Source organism: Falco cherrug, chromosome 1 (assembly GCF_023634085.1).
Source record: "Falco cherrug isolate bFalChe1 chromosome 1, bFalChe1.pri, whole genome shotgun sequence".
NCBI lineage: Eukaryota > Metazoa > Chordata > Aves > Falconiformes > Falconidae > Falco > Falco cherrug.
Genome location: NC_073697.1, coordinates 57,310,778 through 57,336,017, shown reverse-complemented (window position 1 = coordinate 57,336,017; position 25,240 = coordinate 57,310,778). Strand labels below are relative to the sequence as shown.

Here is a 25,240-nt window from a genome sequence, read left to right as displayed (position 1 = left end):
TTGGGTGATAGGCAAGTTTCACTTGGCTCCATAGGAAAATAGATTACATAAGAACGGATTCACCATAGGTTTATTTGGAAGACTTTATTTTGTTTAAAAAAAAATGAAAAATAAGTTTTCTTAGCAATGATGAAGGCTTAACAAAACTGTTTTGATTCATGATTCATTGCTGTAAGTCACTCTTGTATCATGCCTAGCCAGTTACGCACATGTTTTGGAGGAACTTCTCTTTCTCTCTCTTTTTCTGGTTTTTGTTTGTTTGTTTTTTAACAAAAGCAACAACAGGACACACACAGCTTCACCCAGCTCAAAAGCTAGGTAAAATGAGATGTGAACACTTCTATCCCACTGCTTAATCAATACCTCTGTAATAAATGTGGTAATGTGCTTACAGGTTTGGGGATTTTGAAAGCACTCAAGGAGCAAACTACTTTTTGGAAGGGTTCCACGTTAATGTTTTTAGCATGCAAGTGGGTGATAACGTTGATTGTACCTTGAACTGTTATTTTTTTAATGGCTTTTACTCCAGTTATGCCTATGCTAAGTCTTGAGTCTCTGCTCTTCCCAAGCAGGTATACAGGGTGAGCCCACAGGTACTGTTACATGTAAGGCCGAGCTATCGAGGTGCAGCCCTTTCCGTGGCTAGAGGATGACTGCTGTTCTGGTCACCTGCTGTGCAGAACACAAGCTAATGTGGCTGTTCTAATTCATTAGAAGCCGATATGGCTGTTAGATTCTGCTTTCCAACCTGACACATAATACAGCCCTCTCCTTAAAAGTTTTAGTTTTGCTTATAAAAGACTAATGTAGAATTTTCTTATGCCTTATTATGAATCTGATTTTTTTTTTTTCTTTCTGCGCATATACTGTCTAATCAGTGCTGATTTACCAGAGATAACAGAATCTCAGTTTCCCGGTGAGGGGAAGGACAGTAATCTGACTGTAGCATGTAATCTGTAGGAATTGTTTCTTAACATAAAGACCATACATTTTATCTCCATAGCTAAATGATAGGGTTTGATTTCGTAACCCAGTAAGCATTTTAAAAAAAGTATGTACTATGTTGCCACTATTATTCTAGAAATTCTGCTGTTTGCAATACAATTGCCAGAGTTCAAAGAGAAGTTTTATTTTAAACTGGATTTTTTTTCAGACTGATGTTGCCTAATCTGTTAAATTTACCAGTCTCCCGAAGTTGAACATTTTCACTTAGCCCAGGGGGGAAGTGTGTGTAAATTTGGAAAGGCAGCGGCTGAACACCTAAACCTTACAGTTCATTCTGGTGCGCATCTCACTATTTGCAACCTGCTTCGGTTCGTCTACTAATAGAAGGGGGAGACCCCTCTCTTACGCTTGTTATCGCTGTGCTTTTGCCTGCCTTGAAACAGCATACAGGTTGTTGCACTGGCTTTTCACAGTTGAGGTCCCAACTGTATAGGTCTCCTGAAAACAAAAATTGAACTCTGAAAAACAGAGTAATTGACACTGTTAAGGAAAACAAAGGCGGTGATACTATACTTTTAAATGAGGGTTTCATTTTATGGGTTGTTGATTCTGAATTATTCATTGGATGATTCTGAGCATTTGATTTTTTTTTTTTTTTTTTTTTTTTACCTCCACTAACATGATGAGATTGTCCTAGGGGGTTTTCAAGAGGGAACAAGTTGAGCTATGAAACTGGATTCCCTATAAAACATGGGGGTTTTGCTATCTGACAGTATTAGAAATCAGGCATATTAATAGTAATGTTTGGTAACTTAAAGATAGATTGGATGTAATTGGAAGTCTTTTTTTGATACGTATACGTTTGACCAGTTTCTGACCATAGAATTAAACTGGGTTTTCGATATTGAGTCAGTTCATGTATTGTTCACACAAATTAGAATTCTTGGTGGTGGTTTTTTTTTTTTTCTTTTCAGTCAAAAACACTTTTCCAGTTGTCATGGATCAAAGGCAAGTCCTATCACTATGACCAAATGATTTGGGATGTGTTCATTCACATTATATGTTTCTTCACCACAACCAATACTTCTTTACTGTAGCAAATGCAGACTGTATGTTTTTCTAAGTTATTCTCTTGAGTAATTATATTTACATTTTTGGAGCTGCATACTGGGTGTGACTGATCAATATATTTATTAGAGTAAGCATTAAATGAACTTTGGAGGCTGGCTAAGTAATCTGAACTGTGTTAATTCCAACAAAAAAATCCTGGTGTCAAGCTAGTTTCCTGGGCTGGGAGTGGCCGAAGCGAGCCTGTAGTGCCTGCGGATGCCATGTGTGCTCCTCTATCACTTGATTTGGTTTTAGCCATGGTCTTACACAACCTCTTTTTGCCCTCTTCCACCTCCCCACCCCATTTCAAACCTGTCATCTTGTTGCCTATAATTTTCTGATACAAACTTAATAGTTTTCGTAAGGAGGAGTACAGTTCTGCAGTAGACATCCCATGATTAGGACCCAAGCTTGTTTGAGATCAGCCTTGAGTTCACAAGGGACTTGGACAGCCTCATTCATCCCTTCTGGCCAGCACAGCAAGACAGTTCTGGAGTCTGTCTAAGCCAAGACAGATGACTTTACACCATGGTCTCCTGTGATTTCCTTGTCTTGGGAGCAAGTTAAAATGCTTTCAGGTTAGAAGGAGTGAACCTGTCCCTGAATATTCTGAACTGCTTTCTTTAGTGAAAGCAGAAATGTTGTTGCAAAGTCAGCATGTGATGGAAATGAATGATTTATAGTTTGTTATTGGACTCCTGAGTCTATTTTTATGCTTCTGCATGATTTCCTTTTCACTGTACTCCTATGAAGTTTATTTTTAAAGACCTACCCAGTTTTGGAGATGAAGAATGCTACTGAAAAAGTCTTCAAAGAATAGGCTCCTTAACACTGTTAAGCTTCAACCAGCTTCGACTTCAGCTGTTTATTAAAAGAACGTGGAACTTGGAAAAAAACAGGTCAGACACTAATGAACCTTTTGAACAGAGTAATTTCTTCAAACTTGGTCACAAGTAGATTTTGTAACACTCAAAACTATCTTCCTCTTTTTCTGAAGATGGCTAAGTGTCATGTTGTCTTGAGCAAGTTCTGTACATCCAGTGGAGGAACTCAAGGGTCAAACTCTTCACTGCCATGTAGGTGTGCAGTCCACTCCATAACAGGTATATCCATTCAGGGTTGATAGGTGACTGGTGTGTACTTGACAAGTTTACAAGAAACATGTCATGTGGGCAACCTGCACATGTGCTTTCATGTGATTAAGATGTGTTTTCTGTGATACAAAGCTTTTAGTTATACGATGGACACAGCTCAAGTTACATGATGGAGGGTGGGAGGAAAATGGGATCCTTTGGCATCTTCTGGTGAGCAGACGTCCAGAGCAGTTTGTCTAGAGCAATTAACCTGGCTCATGCTCAGGTATGTGCACTATCTCCTGACTTCCAGAGCAAGGACTGGGCCAGATAGATTGTTCTGATGGGCTGGGCACAATCCAGAGGCCATAGGCTAGATATTTCTGGGTTTTTAGTGCATGTGTGCACTGCTTCTTTGTTCTTAATCCCTGAAGTGGATTCGTGCTGAAACAGTAACAAATACGTTCTTGTGTCTAAGGTCTAGGCTGTAAGTGAAAGTCGAAATTTTAGCCTTTGAACCAAAACTTCTTTTGGAATATGGAGACATACTCTGTAATGGAGAGGTGCATAAAATGTACCAGATTTGAAGTAGTGCCGCTTAATTTCTTTGCTTCTTCATTGGACTAATAGCTTGGAATAATGGCTTCCTCTGTCCCAGCAAACAGAGAAGTGGAGCTAAACCCACATCCCTCATATGTGGACGGAGTTTTCTGAAGAGCAGCTAGGTCTTACCAGTTTGTGTTTGGACAAGGTGATGGTCTGTTTACTGAACTCCTTCTGTGGATGCATAGCTTGCCTCCTATTGTGTGATTTGAATAGTTGTGCAGCTGGAACAGCATTTCAGTTTTTAAATACAATAATAATTTTTTGCTGCATCATTGCTTCTGCACTGCCTAGGGTGTTGTGGTTTGGGTTTTTTTACGGCAGTGGCATTTTAAAAATCAGATCCTAATGGAGGACTTCAGGCTCAAGAAATGTGTAGAGTTCATGCAAATGTAAGGACAGGACCATAGAAAAGGAGGGTGTTGTACTGTGTGAATAATTTCCTTGACATGTCAACAACTTTCTGTCGCTAATGGTTTCATTAGTCAACATTTTTGCTGTCAGTTATTTACAGTCATAATATACTAGCGTCATGTTTAAGTAAAATGGGAGTGGATGCATGTCATAAACAGCTGGCACATTTTGTACAGAACACTACTTGAGAGAGAGGAGAGAGTGACTACCTGGGGGAAGGCTGCAGTGACTTAGTGGGAACTTTGAATGTTTGGGTTCCTGAAGATAGAATAGATCCAAAATAGTTCTCAAAATATTTTATTAGCTGTGATGCGCAGATGTTTTGTGTGTTCTCTCTGTGCCACACCCCCCCCCCCCCCCTTTTTTTTTTTAATTGCTTCTTTGGCTTTGTTTGTTTTATTATTGTTTTTCTTTGGGCTTTAGTTGTTGGGGTTTTTTACTTGGTTCACTAGTCTTAGATAGCCCTACCAGCAACTGGCACTATTTGCAAGTTATAGAGCTAAATATGTGCTCAGACAATATGATTGGGGCATAAATGTAGGGTGTACAATTTAAAATTATTTTCTTAATATTTCACATAATACGTCTTTCTAAATAGCAAAAAATAAAGTGCTATATTAGAAAATTTGGTCTCTTTCCAAGAACCTGATATTGCTCTACCTTTAACGTGGTTGAGTTGTGGAATAAAATTACCCTGAAAGTAGAAAGAAACATTTGCCTAATGCAAAGTGGGCAGTTTAATTACTGGGAGTATGCAACGTAGGATTAGGTTTGGGGCTAGATTCTGACCCAACTTAACTGTGATGTAAGCTCCATTGAATTCCGGAATTCAATTATAATGAAGGTAAAAGATGACTGAGTGTTGATAAAATGAACAAAAATATTGGAATTGATAGGGAAACTGTTTTCTGTTTGGGGGGTTGTTGTTGGTTGTGTTTCTGGTTTTGTTTTTTCTTTTAACATGCACAAAAAAAGCAGGAGCTTAATTTCAACACCTTATTTATAACTAAACAAAAATCCCTGCTGGAGTGCTATCTTCTCAAACCCTTACTAGGAAATGCAGTAATTACTCAGTCTTCAATTTTCTGTGAATATTATAATGAAGTACCATGATAGCAGGCAAGGGAATATGAGGGAAATGTTCAGTTGTTACTGATCTGATGCTCAAATACCTGACAACGTTTACTGTAGTTACTGGAAGACTTGGCTTAAGTGGTATTAGGATAAGGCTTTTATTTTGGAAACCAAAGCATACCTCAGTAACATCAATCTTTCAAGTGGATATTCTAGAAAATACTAAACCCCATTGGTTTTAATTCTGAAAATACACTTAAATGCCTTTCCCTGTGATTGTGCTGATCTACTGGGGAAAAAAAACCCACCATGGTCCAAAACCCCATATTCATTATTGTTTTGTCATTAGGATAAACAATGCCTGTTCCTGTTTAATTATAAAAGTTTATTTTGATGCTGATGTCATTTGCAGGCATTAAGATAGGTCTTATATTGGTCTAATTGCATTTTCCTTCCTTTTTTTCTTTTCTTTTTTTGTAGAGGCAAATATTAAGTACTCAAAAAATATGTGGTAGCACTTCAGAAACACCAAGTCAGAACAAAAGTGTGTAGTGACAGGGGTAAGATTTTCAGATTGTTCAGCATCTCTTGTAATGCAAATTGTCAGGGGGTTTGTAGTTTTCGCTATGATGATAAGTATGAAATGATGTCTTTGAACACAAGGGTCTTTGTATTTTTTGCTTAAACCTTTTTCTGTATTTATATTTAAATTTCAGTTTTGTTTCCCCTTCACAAAGAGTTTCCAGTGCTGGTGAGCCCAATGACACCAAATTGCAATTGAGTTTCACAGCTGGGAGAATTAGAGTCAGAAGAAATAAATGTTGAGAGGCTTGGGAAAATCTACGAGGCAATGAGTGTTCAAGGCATTTTCAGCAAACTACTGAAGCAAATTTAGCTACAGCTTTAAGGTCACTGAAACTGAAAGATACAGAAAATAATGAAGGTCTTTGGTCCCTAATCAGCTGTTCTTCTTCCTTTCATAAACACATAAATACAGAGCACCTAGCACCTCCACGTTGGTTAGCACATGACCTATCCTAATGTGTTTATTCCCTGCCCCCCCACTTATGTTTTCAGTTTCTTCATTTTTGTCATGATATAAATAAAATCTTTGAGAACCATGTACACCAGTGCTTAAGAACTATATACATGCATACGTACATATATATACATACTTACATGTGTGCATGTATATAGCTCTTAAGCACCATACAGGTTGATGAGTTTATTTGACATAAATTTAGGATCCATTTTTTGAAAAGAGGTTTTTCCAATTTCTGTCGCTTTAATAACCTTGAATTCACTTTTCTTCCACATTGTGCACTTTCAGGCCTGTCTAATGGTGGAACATAAGATGGAACTCTTCTTACCTCTCCTCCCCTCCCATCACGATTCAGGTCACAAAATGAGCAGCATGGATGGTGGACTGGCTCTTGCAGCTTATCTGTCCTTACTTTTTCCTCTCCAAATAATCTGCATTGCTATTTGCACTGCTAAAGCTATGGACTGGAATTCATGGTATTTTGTGGCAGGTGGAGCTTTTACTTGGTCATATTCCAGGGCTCTGTAAGGCAAAACAAAATCTCTAGTATTATTCCAGTAAAATGTTGATTGACTGGCTCTACAAGATAATAATAAAACATGGGAGATTTATCCTCCAAGTTGTGCATTTGCTAGCAGCATGGCAATATGGTGACTCAGTGGGATTTGGGACAAGCAGCATTATTTACACTGATGACAACATGCTACTTCCCTGGTAAGTATCAAATGGTGTGAATTTGGCAGGCTATATAATGTCCTTCCAGAAGAACAGACTGTTTTCTTAGGAAGGAATGGTAAGGATAAAAAACACTATGGTAGGGTTTAATGGGAAAATATTACTAAATTACCACACAAACAATTTTCATGTTGCAGCTAAACAATAAGTAATGCCAGACTTTTAGTTGCTTTAAGTCTTCCAATTTTTGCATGAGTTTATGTTTGAATTAATTGAGCTTTCTTAATTTGGGAAACCTATGCTTTCATATAGCACATCACTGACCTTCCTATGTATTAATTTACCTGTGTCTCACTGAAGGCTTAATAGTGCTGTCATGGAAGGCTAATCTTAGTCTCGCAAAATTAACAGTGATGCATAAAGATGTTTATTTACTGTTCACTTTTCATTTTGTTATAATAGTACCTCTTTGTTATATGCTTGAATATTCTAAAAAACAATTAAAATTCTTCTGTGCATTTTAAAACTGCTTTAATTGTACCTTTCTCAGGGGTTTGGGTGTTTTTGTTGGTTATTTTTTGTGGGGTGTGTTTTTGTGTTTTGTTTTTTTTGTTTGTTTTGGTTTGGTTTTTTTGGGGTTGTTGGTTTTTTTTGTTTGGTTGGTTGGTTGGGTTTTTTTTTGTTTTGTTTTTAATTTAGGGAGATTAAGTATCCAAAAAGGTGATTAGGCACTTAAAAGGCTTAATTACTAAATTTCCCTGGGTAGGCATGCACAGAACTGACTTGCTGCTTCCAAAGTGTTTGCCATACATCTTAGGTGGAAAAATACCTAGTCTGCTTTATTTGAATGCCCAGCATGCCTGTTAGATACAGCCTCCCACAAACCCCGTCATGGGAATCTGGGCAGACTTGAGTCCCTTCTGTCTTGGGGAACTGTGTTAGTAACCGGGCTGCTGTGTAGTCTGCGACATGTTAAGTTCCTATTGAAGCTGCTCATGTTACATTAAGTAATTTGTATGGGGCCAGGGAGAAGGAGAGGAATTGATTCTGGAGCCAGTTCGTGCATGCACTGCAACGGGAGGGGGAGACTGAACTGTGCAGAATGCACACTTCCTATCATAAGGAATGAGGACCACTTGTCCTAGAATATCCAGTAGCCTGGTGGGGAAGTGCTTGAGATGTGGGAAGCCTGTGTAGTTATCCATGAGACAGTCAAGGCAGATTTGAGAGTCCTATTGCCAAACCTATGTTCCCATCCTGGTCACTGGGCTGCTGTAGAGGAGGACAGTGTCTTTTTGTGACTGCCTTTTTACAGTGTGACTGAATCTAGCTTCAGGAAAGAGCTCAGAACTGAAAGCACTGGGTGCAGCTGGATGGCTCCTCCTGCAAAGGTGTGTAATTCAGGCTGTGATCCTGCCCAGGGCATTTCTCTCCAGCTTTGACAGCCGCTTGCTAGATGTCAAAGCATTAGCTCTCTGCTGCTGGGACTGGTACCAGATGGTGGTGGTGTGACTTGTAAATTCTGCTGTGAATTTATCCCTGAGAAAATAGAAGCTGCTGCTTTAAGGATTGTCCTGCCTCTCTCTCGGAGAGAGATACCACTTTAGTGATGCCCTGTGTCAAAGATCTGCTAAGGATCTAGAAAATGCATTGACCTCCAGCAGTGAGCTCTCTCCGTTTAAGTGAACGAATGGTGCAAAAGCAGCCCTGGGACCTTGCGCGGTGTTGCTGTGAAGGTCTGTTATAGGGTGAGGCTGGCGCAGGTCTTCTGAAGTGTCTCTATATCCCACCTCAGGACTGCTGAGCTATTTTCTAGAGTACTGAGGAGGGTTAAAAGAATACCTGTGAATTATATTGCGAATACATGGCCCTAGTTTTAATGTGTACCTGTTCTTCAGCCATTGATGATGGCTGTGCTTCCTAGCTGTCAGAGGGCCTATGAAGGGGATAGCCAGCTCTGAGTACTGCAGATTCTCTGTTACCTCAGGCACTGGGAGCTGCTTATTTTGGGTGCCCATCCCACATGATGTATCCATCATAAAAACTATGAAGCAATTTCAAATTGCAGAAGCTGATTTAAAGCAGTGATGTAGAGCACTAACGGGCTGTAGGAAGATGGTCTTGAGTTGCATGAAGGAGCTGACTGTACAGTGCTGTACCAACACAAGAATTGCTTGCAGCTTTCAAGTGTTCTCAGTGCTGACGTTCTGAAATACAGTCATAAGAGTAAACTTGCCTGCTGCCCTGGTAGTCACTTTTATCATTGCTGCATTCTCCCCAGGACTTGGCATGTGAATTTTAAATAATATTCTTGATTGTTTTACAAGATTCTAGGTTGACCTTATTGTAGGGAATATGCACTGTGGTTGTCACCAGTTCTCTTTGTTCTGTAACAAGATGACTAAGTTTGTCAGTTCAGTATTGTATGTTGCTGTGCTGATGATCCCCTTCCCTGAATATCAGCTCAGCTGCTGCACGCTGCTTCAGTTCATGCTAAATTTGCCATCTTGACTTCACTGAAGTACAAAATTGGCTTACTTGTCAAAAACTGGTAATACATACAAAACAATCCAGTACTTTTTTTTTTTTTTTGGCTCAAGTCAATGCTTATGCAGGCTTAGAGAAAGTTTCCAAATTTCCACATTATGTGAGCAGCTGTTTAGTGTGCAAGCCTTGTTAAATATTGAAGAGTTTAGATTGACTCATATTTGTGCATCATTTTAGTGTGGTAGTAAACAGCAGTATCCATCAAATTTAAGCTTAAATGGAAGAGCAAATGATCTATGAATTGCTTTTGGGTGATAGCATTTTTTTAGTGTTTTTTTTTTGTTCTATACATTTTCTTATGAAAGCTGACCATCAAGCTTCATCCACACATCTGCCACAGTATTTAACAATAAATTGTACAGATTTATCCTGAAGTATGCTAACACATTGTTCGTTGCATTAGTCATGGTCAATTGCATGTGAAGCCACTTGTCAAGGGAAGAATGCAGCATTAATTACCACATTTTATACATGCCTGCAAGGAGGTTGGTTTAGTTATCCTATCTTCATGCCAAATAAAATGGACTAGCTGCTCTGGGACTAGCCGAAGGGCATCTTACATCAGGACTTTTTACATAGGAAAAATTTGTACTGAATGTATCTTTCCCCACTTCAGTTCTTTTAAAGATGAAGACCGTGAAAAATAGCATGTGATGCTTAAAATTAAAGCAGGATCTCTATGCTTTTTGATACAGTAAATATTTCGGAATTGTTTTGCACGCTGTATGACAGTATTTGTCTGACAGCATATGAACCTCTTATCCTATCCTACGGCCCCCCACCTCCCCAGTAAAGTATGTTTATGCGTAGGGTGGGAGCTTTCTAAATCTCTCTTACTTGAGTGTTGGTGCGTTTGTTTTTTTTTGTTTTTGGGTTTTTTTTTAGTTTGTATGGACTAATGAAATATTCATTTGGGTAGAAAGGAGGAGTGATTATCCACCTCTTTGAAAAAGACTGGAGTCTGCATTTCCCTATGTTTGGTCAATTCCTTGGATTTTTTAGTGCAGTCACCTCTCTGCCTCTGGCATCTTGTATGTTTTAAAGTCTTGGTGATAAATGTTTGAAGTTGCATGGAGGCTGAAACTTAGTTTTCACTTTTGGCAATCCTAATTAAAAATCAAATTGGAGGTTGGTGCTGTAGATTCTTGGCATTAATTTATCCCAGCCAACCACTGAGCTTTATCTAATGAAGTTTTCCTACGATTATAACAAAATGTATGTATTTTTATATTATTATCAGAGCTGTGGGGACTTGGTTTATGCATGGACAGGAACTGTGCTCTCAGATCACCCAGGATTTGAAATTCTCATTCATAGTGTTCCTGCTAGTTAAGGCTCAGGGGCTGAATTCTCCCAACAACATTAGTAGCAAGAAGGTTTCCTCTTGCAGGAGGATACAGCAAAGCAAAGTACTTACAAATTCTGGTTTGGTAGTGGTTGTGAAGTGTGGAGTTAGTCAGACCAAGTCACAATGATAGACTATTTCAAAGGAAGGGTGAGGCATTATTTATGTAAGCAGCAAGTTGTACTTAGAGAAAGGCAATCTTTATCAAATCTATTAAGGCTGGTGTTGCATGCGATAATATACTGCATTTTATGGTAGCTTCCAGGCTCCCATTCTGCATTCCTGAGCTACACCATTTTAAATGTCTCCCCAAAATCCCACTGAAATGCCTCTAGAAAATTAAATTCTTTCTCAATCTAGAGTGAGAACGTAAAAAATGTGAACTCAGTATTTCCTGTGGAGCCCCATCTGGACTAGCATAGCAGCTCTCTGTTGGCTCAGGATAATTGAGTGGTTTCCTGACTTGCCCTCAGAAAGGAATCTTTACTTGGATAATTCCTTCATTTATTAGGTTGAATTTCAATTTGGTTTCCATTTGATTTTCATGTTTTTATTTCTTGTTTTTGTGCCTGTGGTGGGTTGACCCTGACTGGATGCCAGGTGCCCACCAAAGCCACTCGATCACTCCCCTCCTCAGCTGGACAGAGGAGAGAAAATACCATGAAGGGCTCATGGGCTGAGATAAGGGCAGGGAGATCACTTGGCAATTACTGTCATGGGCAAAACAGGCTCAACTTGGGGAAAATCAATTTATTGCCAATCAAATCAGAGTAGGGTAATCAGAAAATGAAGCCAAATCTTAAAAACACCTTCCCCTCACCCCTCCTTTCTTCCCGGGCTTAACTTCACTCTGATTTTCTCTACCTTCTCCCCCCCCAGCGGCACAGAGGGACAGGGAACAGGGGCTGTGGTCAGTCCCTCACACGCTGTCTCTGCTGCCCCTTCCTCCTCATGGGGAGGCTCCTCACACTCTGCCCCAGCTCCAGCATGGGGTCCCTCCCACAGCAGACAGTTCTCCGTGAACTTTTCCCACAGGAGTCCTTCCCACAGGCTGCAGTTCTTCACAAACTGCTGCAGTGCGGGTAGTCCCTCCCACGGGGTACAGTCCTTCAGGAACAGGCAGCTCCAGCGTGGGTCCCCCACAGGTCACAAGCCCTGCCAGCAACCCTGCTCCAGCCTGGGCTCCTCTCTCCATGGATCCGCAGGCCCTGCCAGGCCCCTGCTCCAGCACAGGCTTCCCACGGGGTCACAGCCTCCTTCAGGCACCCACCTGCTCTGGTGTGGGTCCCTCCCCGGGCTGCAGGTGGGTATCTGCCCCACCGTCAGCCTCCATGGGCCGAGGGGCACAGCCTGCCCCACCGTGGGCTTCAGCATGGGCTGGGGGGGAACCCCTGCTCTGGCGCCTGGAGCCCCCCTGCCCCTCCTGCCCTGACCCGGGGGCTGCAGGGCTGTTGCTCTCACACAGCCTCCTCCCCACTTTGGCTGCAGTTGCTGTTGTGCAGCAGCTTTCCCCCATCTCTACATACGCTGTCCCAGAGGCGCTACCACCGTCACCGATGGGCTCGGGCTCGGCCAGCGGCGGGTCCGTCCCGGAGCACTGGCACTGGCTCCATCGGGCACAGGGGCAGCTGCTGGCAGCGTCTCACAGAAGCCACCGCTGTAGCCCCCCGGCTACCAAACCCTGCCACCCAGACTCAACACAACACCTCCAAATGAAAAGCTGCTGATAGGTAGAAGGTTTGTGTTTCTTGCTCTTCATTTTAAAAAGACTAAGTAAAATAATTTTGGGAGACAGCAAGTGCTTTACATATGTATATCATTTTGTTGGTCACATTGTCATTATCATGATATCCTTTTACTAGGGATATGCAGCATAGCTGAAATGTCTGTGGAATGTTTTGCTTAGTACAAACTGAATGTTGCATTTTACTGTGTTTCACAATGCAGTGGTTAACCTGACTTCTGCTGATGTTGGCAGAATTTGGTTCATTAAGGCTTGGCTGTGGAATCAGCCTTGCTTGGTATTTTTATTAGTGACCTTGGCACTAATCTTCAGATGATGTACAGTTGTGAGAGAGCATCAGTACAGAGGAAGGATAGACTAATGTAGGAAGAAATGAGTTATCTTTGTGATGAATAGAGGAATATATAGGGGTCATATGTATGCAACCAATAACTGGAGTTTTCGCTAAAAACTTTTCAACTGGGGAAACCAAAAAGGAGACACTCCCCAATTCTTTGAAGGAGGAGAATGAGTTATTGTCATGGTATAGTCTTGAGTAAGGCATGTGCAAGAAAGGGATATATGAGTGGAGGCGGTGGCCAATGTGCTGGCAAGGCCACCCTGGCAATGAGTGCGCGTTCTGCTCAGCTTTGACGGGGCACAGAGCTGGGTGCTTACCACTCAGGGGTACAGCTGCCATGTTAAAAAAGGAGGCAGTGAGACTGGCTGCCTGCCTCTTGTTTTGCTGCTGTGTACTGATTCTGCAAAACCTACTGGGGACAGGAGTGGGAATTCGTTCCCCTTAGACAGGGCTTCTGGGACATTGGAGCTAAGCACTGACCCAGGAGACTTTCTGTCTCTCGTATTTAAGTTGCTCCCAGCACTGTTAGAGTGCATATTAATGGTTAACAGGCTGCCCTGCCAGTGGCCAAAGCCCCTGCCTTTCTGTGTGTAATGTAACATCTCCCTCCATGGAACGTGCTTGTTTCAGTACATTTCAAGGACAAGGTTCAATTCAAGAACACAAATCCAAACGATGACATTATGCAAGAACGACCAGTTTTCAGGGATGTGTTGTCTGTAGAGCACGTTAGAACTACCATTTCTAATTTCCATGCACAAAGCTCTTGGAAGGTCATTTACAGAGAATTAACAAAAAATGTACCCATATTTTTGGGGCTTGTTATGCAGTTCTATGTTGTGATATCTTACAGTGTCACCTATTTGGGTTTTACATGTATGTTGTAACATGCATGAGGGAACCGGGTTTCTCTCCAAAATTAAGGTTGCTGAAGTACTGGAAGTGTTGTGTATCAGTGCCAAGAAAGAGAATGCCCAGTAGACTTTTAAATAATTATGCGTTTTGACCAATTGAAATAGTATAGATAACTTTATTCTAGAATAAATGTTGTAATAGGTCATGAGTAGTGGATGAAATAGCAACAGGTCTTATTTGGTCACTTAGACAACAGCCAAAGTGGGAAGGAAGAGCAGGTATTATGCAGACGTATTGATGGGAACTTGTTCCCACAAATGGGATGGAGATGACTGGAATGTGAGAAGGAGCCTGGCTGTTAGCTGCCTGTCCTGCCAGCATCTGTGGTTAACAGTGCACAGAAGGAAAGGATACTGAGGTGGCTGTTGAAAACAGGTGACAGTACAAGCGAGCAGGAATGTTAAATTGTGCCTTTCGCTGTTACAGTCTTGGGACCATTCTTTCATGGTTGTGTGTGGAGTGATTGAAGACGTGGTAATTCATTCTCCAGCAGCACTGCCTCTAAGCTACTGGTCTGGTATGGGCGTAGAGCGGAAGGGAAGTGAGACGTGTCTCAGTTCCAGTGCAGCTCTACTTTGCAACCCCTGTCCCAGCAACTGGGCTTTGGGTCCCCAGGCACTGCTTGAGAGCGTTATGATGGGAGAATCTTAAGTAAAGCCCAGTTGTCCAAGGGTCTGCATGTATAATATAAAACTCACTTCGTCTCGATGACTCTAGCGCTAGCTTCTCCACAGCACACAGCTATTGTTTCGGACAGTGAATGTTGATGACTTGCATCTGTTTAACTTTGCAAGCCTCCAAGTAATGTGTGATACTCAGTCAGGTATTACCAGGTCTCTAGTAAATGCACTCCTGTCCCGATTGTACTTTATAATTTCAATTTTAAAGTCTTGAAAACTGCTTTATTATTCCTGTGTCATTGACAACCCTAGTGTGAAAGTATCCAAATTGCACACCTGTGTGTACTTCTGCACTTCCCAAAGAGTGACTGAGGCTTCTTAGCTTTCAAACAGTACAATTAGTGTTTCTTTCAGGAAATACCAGTTTCCTCTGGTGTTTATTCCAGTCCTCTGCTTGTTTGGATTGCAGATGCATAAAAATAAAAGGGATTGACACGCTTCTATGCAGGAAGGAAAACTGTGAAACATAAGAGGGATTCTTTGATATATCAACCATGAGATGGCAAATACATCAGCCACAAACTGGCATATAGCTATGATGGCTTCAGATAAATTCAGGCCAGCATATTGCCGATGAATGATTCGTATTGCAATTAACAGGATTTGGGACCAGCATTCTGGCTCTGATGGGAGTACTGGGGATGTCAAGGGATTTGATTATTTATTTTTTTAAACATTTTTTTCAGATTATATTTTAGCTCCTACTTCTCTGTTTCCTTGAGTAAAACTGCTAAGCACAAGTGATGCAGCAGAGGTGGTTGTTACTCTTCTTACTGCTCAAGGTAATAGTACCTTGAACGACACCTGAGTTGTTCTGTGTTACTGCTCTGGCACTAAGCTGGAGAGAATTGTTGTTGGATGGAGGAGGGAAGAGAGATTGCTGCCCACTTTCCCTTTTCCTTGTGCTGTGAGCTTTGGCAGGGTTCTCTGGTGGGGTGAAGGGAAGGAGAGCCAAAGGCACAGCAGGTGTGGTGCAGGGCAGTGCTTGGGAACAGGATTATTGGAGAGGTGCAGAACATGATTTTTGATATATAACAAGTGATTGTTTGGTCTTGCCTATGTTTAGACCTGTATTGCTGCTGTTGAGTACATGTACACTGTCTGCCATTAAATCTTTGTCTTTTAGAAAGCAGTGAGTCTTTGCACAAAAAATATTCCCATATTATACCTAAAATGTAATGTGTTTTATACTATACTTTAGGCGCAGGGCTGAAGGTTCAAAAGTCTGTTCTTCAGTCACCTTTCCAGGAGGAGGTTCAGGAGGTATCAGGCTTCCTCTTAAATGCAGAGAAGAAAGGCAGAGCCTCAGTACACTCCCAGAAGTCAGTAAAATATTGAACTCTGCTGGGTTTACCATCTGAACTTCCTTATCTGTATTTCAGTATCTCATCCGGCCTAATAAGTACTATTTGGCTGAAGTATCTCTTTCAGAAAGACATCCAGACTTGCCTGAAGACATCAAGTGACAGAGAAGTCACCACTTTTCTTAGCTAATTAATGGAAAAAACTAGTTGATGAAAGACTGATTTATTCACTGGTTCAATTGCAGCTGGTGAATTTATTGTCCACAGTTGATGTGAAAAAGCACTGCCTTTATTTATGAAAGAGCAGCAACATGGTAACTTGGTTTGGTTAAATACTTGCGTTTTAATAGCATGTACTCTAGAAGACAGACTACAGTTCCTAATATATGGTAGTTATTTTTCTGGAGTTACAAAGCAGAAGTAAACCATCATGGCTGGTAAGTTGCATCCAGAATGTTTCTGTATCATCAAAGAAATAGGTAAACATCAGAAAATTTTGTTTTGAGCGTGAGCCTGGAAAAAAGACCCTGACTCAAACGCAAGAATCCTTAGCCTCATGGTATTAAGTTTACATAGGCACCACATCACATGGAATGTGGTATGTCAGATGCGTTCACCCTAGTGTTCCAGCCACAGGTAAAAGGAACTCTTTCTTTATCACTTTCTATGCTTTTAAATCTATTTTCATGAGCACATGGTATATTTGTGCTTCAGGATCAAGCTACTGGTTATATTTATGATTATTACTCTGATAATGCTTGATTATAAAGTTGCCATTGCTTCTGTTTAAATCTTTATTTTAGGAATGACTAGTATTCTTTTGTAACTTTGCAGAGTACAGATGCCAATTCAAATGTGAGGAAAAGAACGAATGCCACAGTACAGTCCGAAGGTGATGGTGGGAGCCGAATTGACACAAGGCACAGCTCCATCCACCCTCCCTCTGTAGCTCAGGGGTCTTCTGACATTACACCCCACTCCCTTTCTGCATCAAGTCCCAACCCTTTCACACGCATCAATGCATCAGAGACTTTATCTTCTGCAAGAGCTACCCCTCCAGCTCCTCCTTCTACCCCAATTTTAACTGGATTTGTATCCCAGCATGCCACAGCTGGATCCCCTTCCATTCAGCACTTGCTTGGATCTAGACTGGAGCAGATTCAGACCACCTCACCTAACACATTAGGAGCATCTGCAAAGCCATCTGCTGTCACACCACCTGCTCCCCCCGCCTCCCACTCTGGCACGAGTAAGATAGACAAATATGCACGCATTTTATTTCCTGTTACCTTTGGAGCATTTAACATGGTCTACTGGGTGGTGTATCTATCCAAGGATACCATGGAAAAATCAGAAAGTCTAATGTAGTTTTGCTGCTATGTAGTAGTTCCTAAATTATACTCACATCTGATGCAGAGTTTCTTCTTTTGAAACTATTTAAAAAGGTCAGTAATTCTTATTTATAAAAGCTGTGTGCTACTTTCCCATTGTAAAGGCTGGAGTTATTGGGGATAATTAGTTAACTCCTAACAAGAGTAACGGGTAACAGATTGGTCTTCCTCCCTTCAGCTGGCAGTGAACGATCACTCTTTTCAGACAGGCTGCTCTGGCTACACAGAACTTGCCTTTGGGAGGAACACCTAAACCAAATCAAATCAAAGGCAGAGGTGCATAGCTGTGCAGTGGAACACATCTTGACTGCTAGGAATACTCACGTTGATTATTACAAAGCCCTGAGGCACCCAGCACTGCTATCTGGAGACAGCATTGCACTCTTGGAGTGCAAGGTCCGTGTCCTGAACATTTTGACAGTGCTTGCTAGAGAGGGTCTTGCCCTGCTAGATCAAAATTTGCAGAATGGGGGGAAGAAAATGAGCAGTGGAAAAAGAAAAGGGAGTCCAGCCTGGGAGAGTGCAACTCCAGAAAAGTTATGCAAAGGAGTTGTAGAGCTCCATATATTTTTACTAAGCATTATTTTGCGTTGCAACCTGGGAAATTCTCACTCTGGAATAGGAATGAGCGAACCTTGTAAAATGTGAAATCCGATGTAATTCTCAAAATTGGAGATTTTTGTTTGGTAAGGTGATCTTAAGTTTTGTGATTCCCTTTTGACCTTGCTGACCAGCTTGAGTGGATTCATTTCTAAATTACATCTGTTGCGGTAGATGAGGATTAGGCCCACAATGTTCAGCCTTTTATTTGAATTTGTTGTTTTTCCTTTGGATGCTTTGGGGTTTGCCCCCCCCTTCTCCCATTTTTCAGTCACACTCCTCTGATTTGATTTGAACACATATTTCTCTCCCTTATATAATGTGTGTGTCAAGAAAAATTTTCAACACTGTTTTAAAAGTGGCTTCAAAACTCAGCAAAGCAAAATTTCCTCTGCTCAGAGTGTGGCTATGGCACGTCTTTGAATGAATGAATGACACAGCCTTTTGTGAAGGAATGCTGTGACGTAATTAAGAAAAGAAAGTTTCTAGGTGAAGCTTGGGGGAAAAAAAAGTTTCTGTTTATGATCTGTTTGTTTCTCTTAAACTATGGCATAATAAGCGCTTTTCCTGCCAGCTCTAATTGCAATATGCAAGCAGGCAACTTTAATAAAGAACTGAATACTTTAAACCTGATAGAAATCTTGATCAGAGATGTTCTTCTCAGCAGAATGGGTGGAAGATACACTGGCAATAATTCTAAAAATGTTTGTACAGATCCATCTGGTTAGGCAAATGGTTAACATTTCTGTGCAAGTGACAAGTAAAAATCAAAAGCCAAATTCTCAGCTGTGATCTGGCTGTGCCTTTGGAGGTTCTGGACTAATCCTTAGCTTCAGTTGACTGGAATAGCAGACTGATTGCCTGTTATCAAAGTTTTATGCTGTGGCGGGCAGATCAGGTGAATGTTGAGTGGTTCTGTACCCAGGTAATGATCAAGTGAATGGTGGAGACCACAAGGTGCTGGGGTAATTGTGGGTATACATGAGGCTGCCCTAGACTATGCTGGGACAAGAATCAGAGTAAAAATACCTCGTAATGGTGAAACTGTGGCTGTATCTTTGTGCCTCTTTCTTTTAGCCAGTTCATAGCTGAGAATCTGACCTTTTAATTTACAGGACCTGGGAGGCTGCAGATGTGTACTACAGCATATAGTATGGATCCCAGGCTGCTATTTCATGTATAACATTGGAATGTTGGTGATAGAATGCACTGGATGTGGGAACGTCTTATATGACTTTATTATGATGTAGTGATATAAACAGTTACCTTAGTCTTTTGTTACTTCAGTTTTATCTCAGAAGGCCACGTATCATCCTTTCCTTTTTGCCTTTCACATCTGGAAGCCTGAGATTACGACACTCCCTAGAAAACCATTATGCATGCCATAGCACAGAACTGGAAATGGAGCAGCCATGCCAGACGTCGAACTGCAGTAGTTTGCATCTTTGGATGTATCTGTAGTTGCTGTAGTTGTTTCTTCCCTAATTTGGTCACATCATTGCAGATTGTCAGAATGGAAGATAATATACAAGAGATTGTTTGTTTATTTTGTTTAGCCAGAAGTAACAAAGCTAATCTGGCAATTACTGACCATAACTGCACAAATCATGAAATATTTCTATGAAGAATAATGGCCTTCTGTGTTGAGAACCTAGTGTTTGTACTGGAAGTTACTGAAATTACTCTTTGCTTTCCTCTCTGATGGAAACCAAGGATGTTTTCTCTCAGGCAGAGCTTTAAACAATTCACTAGAAACAGCTGTCTCTTCCTTCCACCCATGCCCATAATACTGATTGTATAACCAGCTTTTTCAGTGTATTGTTTGGTAGAATCAATGCTGGTTCAGGCTATTTGACCAAGAACAATCTAAATGTGGTCTTTGGATTCATTTGTAGTTCCTGTTTCATTTTGAAGACTTATAAGGAGGAAAAAAGGATTGCAAAAATTAATAGATTCCAAATATTTATTTCTGTGCTTCCATTTTGGAAAAACATTTTAATGATACCACAGGAAAAAATATTTTTAATATGTCAGCCTATTTCTGAAGTACCTTCCAACACTTGCATGCCTACCTACATTCAAAATGACGTACATATAAAAAAAAGTCTCATCATGAGTCTAGGGTTTATTTATTGCACTGTGCTACATTTTTGTGTTATAGCCTACGAAGAAATTACCATAACTAGCATTTCAAAGTACTTACAGACAAGTAAATAGGAATTTGTTGTTAACAGTGGTTTTTCATTATATTTAATTTCCTTGTAGAGTGATCAGAAGCAGTAAAGAGCTTGCAGTATACTCAGTAATACTGGCAGGTTCTGAATACTGTGTAATTCAGAAGCACAGACAAAAGCAGGAGTATGCTAAATATAGTGGCCCAAATGTTCAGTGCTGCTGACTAAAATCCCAAGGGATGAATGTTGCAGGTGTCATTTCAGTGACCAAGTGGCTTATTTTAGGGATGGATTTGAGTGAGATGAACTCTACGGGAGGTTTTTTTTTTAATTTCTTCCCCCCCACTTGCCTTTGTCAGAGAATCCTTTTTTGACAGTAACGTAGTGATTTAAAACTCACCAAACACTTCAGATAAATCATCTCTATCAACAGGAAAGGAAACTGGATAGAAAGCCAAAAAACCTCACCAGGAAACAGAGCTAGATCGTCACTGGCTGCTGTTTCCTCGGAGACATTGTTACCAACAGCAGAACTCCCACAGATTGCCGTGATGCAGCCCCAACCAGTAGCACAGTCATTTGAGAAAACCAGTTAAAAACTCAGTTCAGGAAGGTTGGTTCAGATTCCTTCACAGGAACAGAAGTGTATTCTATAGTCAGTTGCGAGCAATGTCAAATTTTTAGCAGCCCATATTAACAGGTGCCACTAAAACTGCAAAAATAACGAATCCAGGGCAAGATGACAAACCCAGACCTCAGCTCTCCATGGTGACCTGAGCCCTTACATCTCACCTGTGGAACTTGAGTCTGTTTCTCTTCCTCTAAAATGGACTCGTCTCCATCAAATGGATGTTGGTGGCGCATTTTATCTCCCATGTGTCTTTTAAGGGGAAAAAAAGTAGACCTTGTAAACTGTTTAGTCATGCCCCCTACATTACCCTGTGATCAGGCAAGCAGACCATATGGTAATTGAATGAAAGAGGTAAATAATTTAATAGGGAACGTGATTAGAGCTTTTCTATTAACAGCAGCTAAAAGTTACTGATTACAGTGTTCAAGCATAGCCTTTGGCATCTCATAATTTTAATCATTCAAGGATGGACCTTGCAAAAAATTGGGGAAACAAAGTAACTGTATTTAGTAGGATTTAACCAGTATTTCTACAGAAAAGTGAATGAACTCAGCTTTTCAGTATACACAGAATTCTGTCTCCTTCCATTTCCTTGCATACCTTCTGTATGTCATTTGGCTCCCGTGTACCTTATGCTGTAGCACAGTGTCTGTGTGCCATGTGAGAACATCACAGCGTACAGTGTACATTTATCTAGTTTATCCAGAGCTAACATTGTGATCTCCCTTGTGCTATTGGAAGTGGAGGGAAGGCCAGAATGGAAGAAATGACCACACAGGTTGTGTAAGACACATATGTTGGGCACCTTGGATGTTTTCCCATCAATGCTACAGATTTCCTAAGAGAATCTTTCTCTATGTGAGAAGCTAGAGCACAGTTTCTGCTGTAGCACAGTCTCCCTCCAAATCCCAAAAGCTTCCAAGAGATCTATTTAGAAAGCAGAGTAGATCACAGACTTTGGACGCTGGCCTCCAGAACTTTTGCTTGACCCAAAAGATGTAGGAGGAAAGAAATTTTGGTATTTCCTTGTCTTCCTGGGACTTGCCAGTAGGGCTTGGCTGCACTAAAATGGGTAGGTGTGTGGTAGCACTGTTGTGAACCGCAGTACAGACAGCTGATGAAATGAGTCCTTGGTTTTATTTAATCCTGACATTGAATAACAAAAAAATGGCAACTGCAGTGTTGAGAAATCTAGGTGAAGTATAGTATTTACAGATGATATGGATAAAGGCAAGGATGGCCAAGGCTGTAGGAGTATTGCAAAGCTGCAGAACTACGTTGCATTAAGTTTGTGGATGGTCAGTGAGTGGGGAGAACAGGAGGTACTTCTATGCAGAGTCTGACAAGCATAAACCAATACAGCATAAAGTTGGAGGAGCAAAACTCTATAAATAAAATTTCTTACTCAGTGAAAATCCAAAAGGTAAATAGCCTTATGGAGGTCAGTATTAATCGCAGCTGCCCCCACCCCCCAAAACAAGGAAAAATCCAGGGGAAAAAGAAACCAGTTAAGTGACAACAGCATCTTTTCTCCCCTGATATTTTTTTTTTCCCAAGACTTTATATTTCCTTTACTATGTGATTTGAAGGTAAGTATCATATATATATTGTTGTGAGGACCTGTACTGGTGTCCACTGAAATCAATATGTGCTTTTCATTGACTTCAGTGCACTTTAAACCGGAGGTTTACTGGAAGGGAAAATGCACCATTTTGAAAGAGTCTGATATGAGTTAACTTGTACAGTCTTCATTTGTAGGTGTCTCCTCAGAGTGAAGATGTAGCTTTTTTGGAGAATATGAGTGCGGTGAGCAGTTTCAGCATGTTCTGAGTAAATCAGACTCTGAAAGTAAGTTTTTGCCACATCCCAAGCAAGTGAGGGTAGTGCGAAGTACAGATTATTCTCTCTTTGCTGATGCTATGTACTGTGTTCTTAGCTGGAGGGAACAAAAAATGAAATTATTGTAAAATTGGTAGAATTTGTAAAAAATACTTTATTTTCATGTGAATTAGACAGTGTGGTAGGTATTTATTTCAGAATTGACTGCCTTCTACTCTGTAACTTAGTGCATCTACAAGTATCTCTTAGACTTCCTTATGCTTTTTGCGTTATTCCACTAGAAAGGACTTCAAAGTAAACCAGTTACTATCCACTGCAGTTCACTACATTTTTTTGTCATAATTCTATTTTCATTTTCTTGTGCAAGAGAAACTGAGAGCATGATAGCTTCTTTAAAAATAACAGCAACAAAAATAAAAAGCCTTGGAGATTCCCTTTTTAGAAAACCATCAAAAACTCCCATCAATTATTCAATGCTCTTTTTAAATAATACCATAGTTTTAACATTTAAAAATACTAATGTGATCGCAGCCTGGATACCTCTCTCTCTCTATATATATATATATATTTGTATGTATCCATTCAGATAATATGAAATCCCTGAATTGTAAGGGAGGCAGGCTCAAGATGCACTTGCAAGCAGTCTTGTTTTAAAAGACTGGTTTTCTGGATGGAAAGCACCTTATGAGGTAGAGTTTTGTTGTTTGGGGCTTTTGTTTGTTTGTTTTCTTTTAAGTTATCTTCATATTGCTATTTTTAAGAAAAAGATCCCAAGGAAAAATACAGTATTACTAGTTAACCCTCAGCTAGCCCAGAGATCTAGGTTACTTCTCGCTGGTGGTCTTGTTGATCTCCTTCAACATTGTCTGTGTGTTTTTGTGAATGTTATATCCATGTTGCTTTTAACTGACATAGCACTCTCAGGGTGATCTGATGGCATAAAGAAGCATTTAAAGAAACAATAGTTGTTTGTGAATGTGTTTCCATCCTTGGAAGAAACCTAACTGGAGTTTGGTAGAAGAAGCAGGTGACAGTATGAAGCACTTAGCTGGACTTCTGAGCTTGATGCGTAACAAAATTTAGTTGAGTACTGCTTTCTCTTGCCTCATCATTTTGTGCTGGTGGCTTATCTCCATGGTAAGTAAAGATGCACAATGTTGTAGGACTCAGAAGTCCAAAATATGTAGAAGTATTTCTTCAAAGTGCTTTTGGAGTATGGGATGGTTAACCTGATTACTAACAGTAACTTCACAGTCTGCTTTACATTTGCAAGCTTGAAAATCTCTTGTTCTGCTAGAATGGACCAGGTCATCAAATGAATAAAATGTCATCAATAGATTATTCTGTATTTATATGTATTTCATTTTTTGTTAATTTGTGGCAACATTCTCGGGCACCAGGTCAGTGGTGGAGATCTGAGAAGTTTCAGATAAACAGAGTTCTTTTAGAATTACCTGAAAATATAATTTTGTCTCATAGAAGCATGCCTTTGCTGATCCATACCAATGGCACATTCATGGTGGAAATAAATCCACTTGTGCAAAATCCTGGCCTTGAGTATTTAACCCGTATTTGGAGGGCTCATAATGCACGTTGGGCAGGTCAGGACTCGGGGCACACTTACTCTAAGAGGCTTCTGGACTGGAGCTGGCTATGTCCTGCCATCCTCTGAAGCAGTCAGCACCAGACAGACCACAAGCAGAATCCAGGTTGGTTTTTTTGGGTCAGTGTTTTGGTTCTTTTTTTTTGTTTTGTTTTGTGGTTTTCTGTTTGTTTTGGGGGTGGTTTGTTGGGGTTGGGGTGGGTTGGTTTTTTTTTTAAGACTGTATTACTGCTGAATGTAGTGCTTCTGCCTTCTTCCTTGCTGTCTGGCTTTGTGTGGGGAGCAGTATTTGTGTGGTTGTGGTGAGCTGGCTGAAATAAGTTGTCTAGCTAAAACCCAGTTTTTCTTGTCTGTTGGCTGGTTTGTAGCCAGTGGGATCCGTTCTCTGATCTGGTTCCGTCTTAGTGCTGGTACAAAGGAGGTGGTGAGGAGGATGGGACTGATGTTTTGAGCTGGGTTAAAGCTGTGGTGTGAAACCACAGCCTGAGGATTCTTATCCTCCCTCCACTGGCATTAAAACAGAGCACACTCAGGTTTGTTTTTGCACCTCAGGTGCCCTCTGTAGTCGTTTTTGCTCCACAAAGGTGATTTTGTGAATTGCGTCAGTGACAAATAATGGGAAAAAAGGATAAACAGGTCAGAATTTATGAAGGAGCCCAAATCAAGAAAGTTATTTGGAGAGAGAAAAAGAAGAGAAGGAGAAACATGAGTAAAGATGAAAAATTTAGTTTCTTGCTAGCAAGCAGTTATTTTAAAATATGTCCTATTAGAGGTACTAGAACAGCATCTGGCAGGAAACAGACAGCCTGGAAATAATTATTTCTTCATTATAAGTATAATGAAAAAGTAATAAAGAAAATAAGTTGCTAATGCCCTCTTAGAACCATTTGTGTTCCATTGGAGTTGTTTTCATTAGAAAAGGGTATTTTCATTGTCAGCCAGGAAGAATTAGGAGACAGAATAGTAAGGGAAAAAGATTGAGTTTTATTAGGTATTACTGTTTCTCTTTGGTTTAGAGCATTTCTCAACCCAAAATATAAACAGTGACATTTTTTTTTAACCTTTCTGGGACTCCATATTTTTAATTTTCAGTAATGAAGCACTTTGGAACTTTTTAGCATTTAACCTGCTTTATGTTTAAGAGATTGAATACAGAATTTTCTTCTTCTAATTTAAGCGAGTTATAGAAGG

At 40.5% G+C, this 25,240-nt stretch overlaps 1 protein-coding gene across 2 annotated transcripts in view; it reads left to right on the top strand.

Annotated features, from left to right (window-relative positions):
• GABRA4 (gamma-aminobutyric acid type A receptor subunit alpha4) overlaps positions 1-24,201 on the top strand; it is a 45,563-nt gene extending 21,362 nt beyond the window's left edge. Inside the window, exon 9 of one of the 2 annotated variants that reach the window (XM_055700919.1) lies at positions 16,646-24,201. In XM_055700919.1, coding sequence (XP_055556894.1) covers positions 16,646-17,179 — 534 coding nt within the window. In that variant the 3' untranslated portion in view covers positions 17,180-24,201. Of the gene's footprint in view, positions 1-6,549; positions 7,331-16,645 lie in introns of those variants that run through there. The other variant, XM_055700920.1, reaches the window with a different exon arrangement.
• The last annotated feature ends 1,039 nt before the right edge of the window (positions 24,202-25,240 follow it).